Genomic DNA, 6,000 nt, shown 5'->3' with positions numbered 1-6,000 from the left:
GAAGAGTTGGAAGAAGGAATGGGGACTTGGCATGAATGGGGATCTTGGGAAGCCAGGGCGACCTGCTGGACTAGTCACCTCTACAGTTGTTCATTCCGCTGACAACTCTGCACTGCACCAAGAGAAAGGAAAGCGAGTGAATGACAGCCCCCAGCCTTCCTCACTCCTGATACAGAACTGACACGGCTAGAGGACAGTTCTTACCAGAGTGGACACTGGGAGCTCTGACCAAAACAAGGGTCTCCAGGGAGCAGCCATATTCAGGTGGTGGTTAACGCTGTCTGGGTTTGCTCATCCTTGTCCTGCCTGCAATGTGGAACAGCCCAGTGACAAACCTCCATTCAGGAGGTGGCAGAGCTATGCTGACCTGTTCGGGGGCAGCCTGGGGAACTGAGCTCCGTTTGCCTCAGGTAAGGTGGGGTGAGCTGTGGAGGTGCAGGCAGTGCTCCTGAGGCTGCTGGGGTGTGTGTGGGGGGGGGATTTCATCAGGTCCAGATCTGAAGGGTGTGAAATTACAGGGACAATATTGTGGTTTCATAACATCTGAGAACCTGGAGCAAGATCCCATGAAACTTAGGATTTATTCAGGGTGACTCCAGAAAGGGTACCAGATGCCCCGGGGCTGGCGCTACTAGTGGTTGTGAGCCACACGCTGATGCTGGGAACTAAATTTGGGTCCTCTGCAGGAACCGTACGTTTTCTTAGCCACTGAGCCATGTCTCCAGCCCCAGAAATGGTATTTTTAAACAGCATATACTGCCAGGCTGAGAGTGGGCCTGGACTGACTGCTGGGAGTTTTTGTGAAGTGGAGCCAACATGTGGAATTGGCGCAGAACATACTAGGCTAGGTAGCTGTTTTCAAAAGTCCATTTCACAGAAGAGAAAAAAAAAAAAACAAAAAAACGAGGCATTCAAAGCAAGAAAGCATGACCTACTTTTGTAGAATTTATTTTTTGGTGTAGTCTTAGATTTTCTAGCTAAGATCACGGCATGTACCAAATGATCAGCCCTTTCACCTGATCATTTTCTTGGCCATGCCTGATCGCACTACCTAGAACTGCCAGTGTTGATGGCAAACGCAGCGGATCCTTACCTCGTTCTTGGCCTTGGTAGAAGAGCTTTGAACTTCTCACCTGTGTAATGATTGTGGGGTTTGGGGATATAAACTTAATATACTGTGTTTTGTTTTGTTTCATTGTGAAATAGTATTGAATCTTATCAAATGCTTTTCCTACATGGTTCAGATGACTGTAGTTTGCCTCTTTATTAATGTATGGCATGTTGCACTGATAATTTTCATGCATTCAACCACCTTGCCATCTAAGAATTAACCTCATTGTTGTTGTGTAAAACCCTTTTTAAACAGGCTGTGAAATTTGCTGCACTAGTATTTAAGGAATTTTGAACCAGTATTGATACAGGATGCTAGTTGTTTTTTTTTTTAATCTGTTATTGCTTTGGTATTGGCCATCATCTGACAAATTAGGCCAATCCAGAATGTCTGGTGTAACTCTAAATGTTTGGTAGGATTCATCTAAGAGGCCATCTGGTCCTGGCATGTTTTGCTTAGGAGATTTTGAGTCACTGATCTAAACTCCTTACTGTTTATAGATCCATTCTAATTTCTTAGTTCATGATTCATTCCTAGTAGGATGTGTTTCTAGGAATTTCTTTCCATCCAGGCATACAGTTCTTCCCAGGGCTGTTGTTTAGAGAGGGAGTCTCTAGAGAGGGAGTCTCAATTGTGTTGCTCAGGTTGACCCTAAACAAGGTACTCATAATCATTTACTTTCATAAAACTCATAGTAGCCCCTAAGTGATGCTGGTCTGAGGCTTTTTCATGTGTGTAAACAGTGTTGGGGACTGAAGACATGGCTCAGTGGTTAAGAGAATGTACTGTTCTTGCAAAGACTGGTTATTCCAGCATCCATGTCTAGCCACTTGCAACTCTGGCTCCACGGGATCCAACACCCTCTTCTTCGGGCACTACACTTCCGTGCACACACATAACTCACATTTTAAAAAAACTTTTAATATAGTTATTTACTCAAAGCTACCAAATCAAAACTTTGGAATCCCTAAAAATAACGCACACACCAGACACAAGATTATTTAATGGAAATATATTTGTCTAATATCTACAAAGTGTCAACAGTTGATCTTAAGAAAGCAGACAAAAGGCACAAAATTAGTATTACTGCAGAGAAGCATTCATGCTACTGGATTTTATAAATATCATTGGAGTGGCACGGTAAAAAATAAATTAAGCACTCAACAGAAGTCCAATCAGACTTTGCTTTTCTCGATTTTGTTTGGTTCTGTGTTTGACCTCCTGTGCAAAGGCTGGAGACTGATTCTCAGCTGGGACTATGGGGACTCGTGTGTCCTAGTTACAGTGGCTTTCTTGCAGTTTGGATCAAAATTAAGAAAGATACGGACTATTTGTTCTCTTTTCCCAACTAGATATGAGGCAGTGGCGGTCCATGTAGTGTACGCATGCGTGTATTGAACTTCCAGAGCCCTTTGTCATGACTGTGTGATTTGTCTTCTGCTGGGCAGAGCACAGAGGCTCATGTTTCGGCATGAGAAGTGTCAGAAAGATGGGCGAAAGCTACCTGGTGGGCCTGACTCTGATTGCTCCAGAGCCACCCACATCAGCCAACAGGAAGGCCCACTTGCCCTTTCCTGGGCGTGAACTTGAGTCATAACACTCATCAGCAAAGGGTGACCACTCCCCTTCTGCCAGGGATGAGCTTCAGCCGGCTGTGCCTCTTCAACCTGCATGTGACAGGAGTCGGGCGAGTGGAGAAGACCTTAAGTGCAAAACGACCTTGGCAAAGTGGAAAGTAGAAACCATCAAACCTCGTGAATAAAAAGGAGCTCAAGATTACCCAGTTCAGCCTTGGCGGGTGCTGTGCTTGCACACAGGCCTCAGCTGGCTCTCGAATAAACCCTCAGGCAGAGAATTTGGGGTGCATGTTTCACAGTATAGAACCCCTCCCTCTGACTTGGATGCTAACAAGAGGCTCAGCAAAACTGCCAACAGAACCTTGATACTGTACCACTTTAATTCCTACAAACTCAGGCCTACTGAGGGCAGGCTGCACCTCCACCCATCAGTGTGTCTTCCAGAGGGGGTTGAAGTACACCCAGCCATCACCCTGCAAGAGAAGAAGGAGGTTTGACAGGAGGATCTCACAGCAGAAAATTGAAAAGCAAGGACCCTTCCCACCCCGCCAACTTGGCCAAGGCCACGAGCTCGCCTTCAAGCCTGTCTTCCCCAACCCTGGCACTTCCTGAGCTTATCTAAGGATACGTTTCTCCTCGCCCCGCTGAAATAAGAATACGCATTTGCTTTTAAAAGGTGGGGTCTTGGCAGCTTCTATCTAGATGACTTTGCAAAAAAGAATTCTGAGAAGAAGAGAGGCAGGATGGATGATTCAGTGGGAGAGGAAAGGTGACATGAAAGACCCTCCACCACCACCACTCCCCAAAATGAGACTTTTTGGCAGGTGTCTGTCACAGTGCATCCAAGGACAGACACCACCCCTCAGCCGCCAGGTGAGAAAATGATGGCACATGTAAGCAGGTGACAAACCGGAAGGGACTGCACAAGGCAGAAGACCACAACCCTGGCATCAGGGGATACGTATCCAGTCCTGTTACAGACCTGTTGGCTTTTATCAAGCCCTAGGACTAGAACTTCGAGAACAAATTTCCACGTAAGTCAGGCAAGCTGTCTCAAAGACAGGACTCACCTTAAGGAAGGCTTCAAGGATTTCTGTCACCTGAGTGAGCCCTCCCTCCCCGCCAAGGAGACCCTTCAAGGCAGTCTCCCAAGTACCTTCAAGTCTGAAATTCCAGCCCTGAAATGCAGCCAGGCAGACACAGCCTCAGCTACCACCTCCATAGCTCACCCCTGCACCACCCAGGCCACAAGGCTTCCCTAGCTATCACCTCACAGCCAGAAAGCACAATCCATTCTCATAGTGGGAGTTAGAGACTAGCCTGGCCCCCACTGATCCATTCTGATTGGCTTTTGGAATTTAAATTTGTATAAACCTTTAGCATACAAATATTGTAATCCTCGTTAAAAACTCTGTCCTGGCTCCTCACAAAGAATCAGTGTGATCCGGAGGGAGACTGATGCTTCTCCCAGCCACAAGGCTCGCCACACAGCTGAGGATGACCTCCGCATCCAGTGGTGCCAGGGAAGCAGCCTACACACAGAGGGTCTATCACTAGTTCCTACCCCCTGTTACTTCCTGAACAACCCATGACACCTTGATACAATCTAGAATCAACCAGGGAGGGGTTGTCTATTAGGCAGGCTTGTGGCCCTGGCTGCTGAATCACCTGGGTTACGTTCATCACCTGACCATGAGATCCTAAGCTGTTAAGACAAAGGGATGACTGACCTGGAGCTGTGAGCCGAATGACCCTTTCTCCTCTATGTATTTTTATCTCGGCCACAGGAGACAAAACTAAGGTTGACCTCAAAGGAACGCGGGGCGCCTTGCCTGCTTCCCTGTGTGGTGGGAGTGGGGTGGGATAGGAGCTAGCATTTCAGGCTGAGGACCCTACTGAGCTCTGCTCTGTGTGACTCTTCCATGTGACCCACAGAAGGTCAGGCTCTGCGTCAGTACTCAGATGGGGAGGCTTAAAGGGCACCCAGATGTAGAGAGGGAATAATGGCAGAACAGGTCAAAGTGCCCTCCTTGGCTAGCCAGAAGGGTTTCGGAATGAAAGAACACTGCAGGGGAAGTGACAGCTGCTTACTTCCTTTCTCAAGATGAGGTCCTTATCAGGGAAATCCTAATTCAAATTCCAGCCCAGGGACCCAAGTCAGAGCCATGCTGTCCCTCTGCCACCCAACTGTGGAAGCAATAAAAGCCAAGGCGCCCTTGCTCAGGGCCAGAGCCTAGTAGCAGGGTTACCTCTGGGATGAAGTACTTGGGCCGCCAAGGTGTGCGAAGGGTCTCCCGTTTCCGCTCTTCCACCCTCTGCTTCTCCTCCAAGCGCCGCTTCTGCTCTGTGGCTGCGTCCATGTCCCCAAGCCGCAGGTAGTGGGTGACTTCCTGCCAGAGGTTCCTAGAAAGACAAGTAGTAAAGAAAACCTTCAGGTTGAGCCAGCTATTGGGGTGACAGTGGCCAGGCAGGGAAGGAAAGATATCTAGGCAGCTGTCTGCAGAAATCCAGTTAAGGCATCCTGAAACACCAGAGCCAGGGCTGGACCCTGGGCTCCTTGGTTACACATCTGCTGCCTCCACACAACCTGTCCTGGTGTTCTGAGACTCCTGGAAAGAGCAGGCAGAGTACCGCTGCCCCGGGCACCCCTCTAAATGTTTTAGAGAAACTCACTTAATCCTCATGACCCAATGACACAGGTGGCTATATAATTAGCAACTGCATTTTGCAGAGAAAACTAATGTCAAATGAGTGTGAGAAACAGGGAACCTCACAAAAGCCCAGAATGGCAAACTGGGAGAATTTGAAAGGGGGGGGGTCATCAAGAGGAAGCCGGGGTGCCCCCAAGAGGTTGCCAGATTAGCACAGGGTGTGGCGAGAGCGGCCACTCCAGGCCTGCCTCTGTGACCCAAGACAGGACCTTTGCTCAGAACTGTATTCTGGTTGTGGAGGCTCAGATGGACAGATAGTATCTTGAGGCCCCCACTAGGGTAGTCTGGCAATGGCTGGCTGCCACCACAGCAGAGCTGAGACAACTGAACAAGCTATGCTGATGTCACTCGGGACCTAGTAAGGATGGTGGGGACAGGTGCATAGAGCAGCCACGGCACATCTCAAGTGGACAGTGCAATTTCTCGAAAGTCAGCTTCCTATGTCCCTTGTTACTGCTTTTCCAGATGGGGTCTTATGGTGTAAGCCAGGCTGCTTTTTAAGCTTGGTTTCCTGCCTCAGTTGTTACAGGCAGGCTTGTGCCGCCATGCCCAGCACTGTGTCTAAATACATGCATAGAGGAAAAGACAGCAACCTCTCTCA

At 48.5% G+C, this 6,000-nt stretch overlaps 1 protein-coding gene across 3 annotated transcripts in view; it reads right to left on the bottom strand.

Moving 5' to 3' along the window:
• Nucleotides 1-2,107: 2,107 nt before the first annotated feature.
• The window catches only part of Osbpl10 (oxysterol binding protein like 10), a 232,928-nt gene continuing 229,035 nt past the window's right edge, over nucleotides 2,108-6,000 (bottom strand). For all 3 annotated transcript variants that reach the window (XM_038324095.1, XM_038324096.1, XM_038324097.1), the window contains 2 exons: nucleotides 4,938-5,091; nucleotides 2,108-3,161 (listed from right to left, as the gene is read on the bottom strand). In XM_038324095.1, coding sequence (XP_038180023.1) covers nucleotides 3,117-3,161; nucleotides 4,938-5,091 — 199 coding nt within the window. In that variant the 3' untranslated portion in view covers nucleotides 2,108-3,116. The remainder of the gene's footprint in view (nucleotides 3,162-4,937; nucleotides 5,092-6,000) is intronic.

Source organism: Arvicola amphibius, chromosome 3, assembly GCF_903992535.2.
Source record: "Arvicola amphibius chromosome 3, mArvAmp1.2, whole genome shotgun sequence".
NCBI classification, from domain to species: Eukaryota; Metazoa; Chordata; class Mammalia; order Rodentia; family Cricetidae; genus Arvicola; species Arvicola amphibius.
Note: the sequence above shows the minus strand (reverse complement) of the source record. Positions and strands in the feature narration are given on the sequence as shown.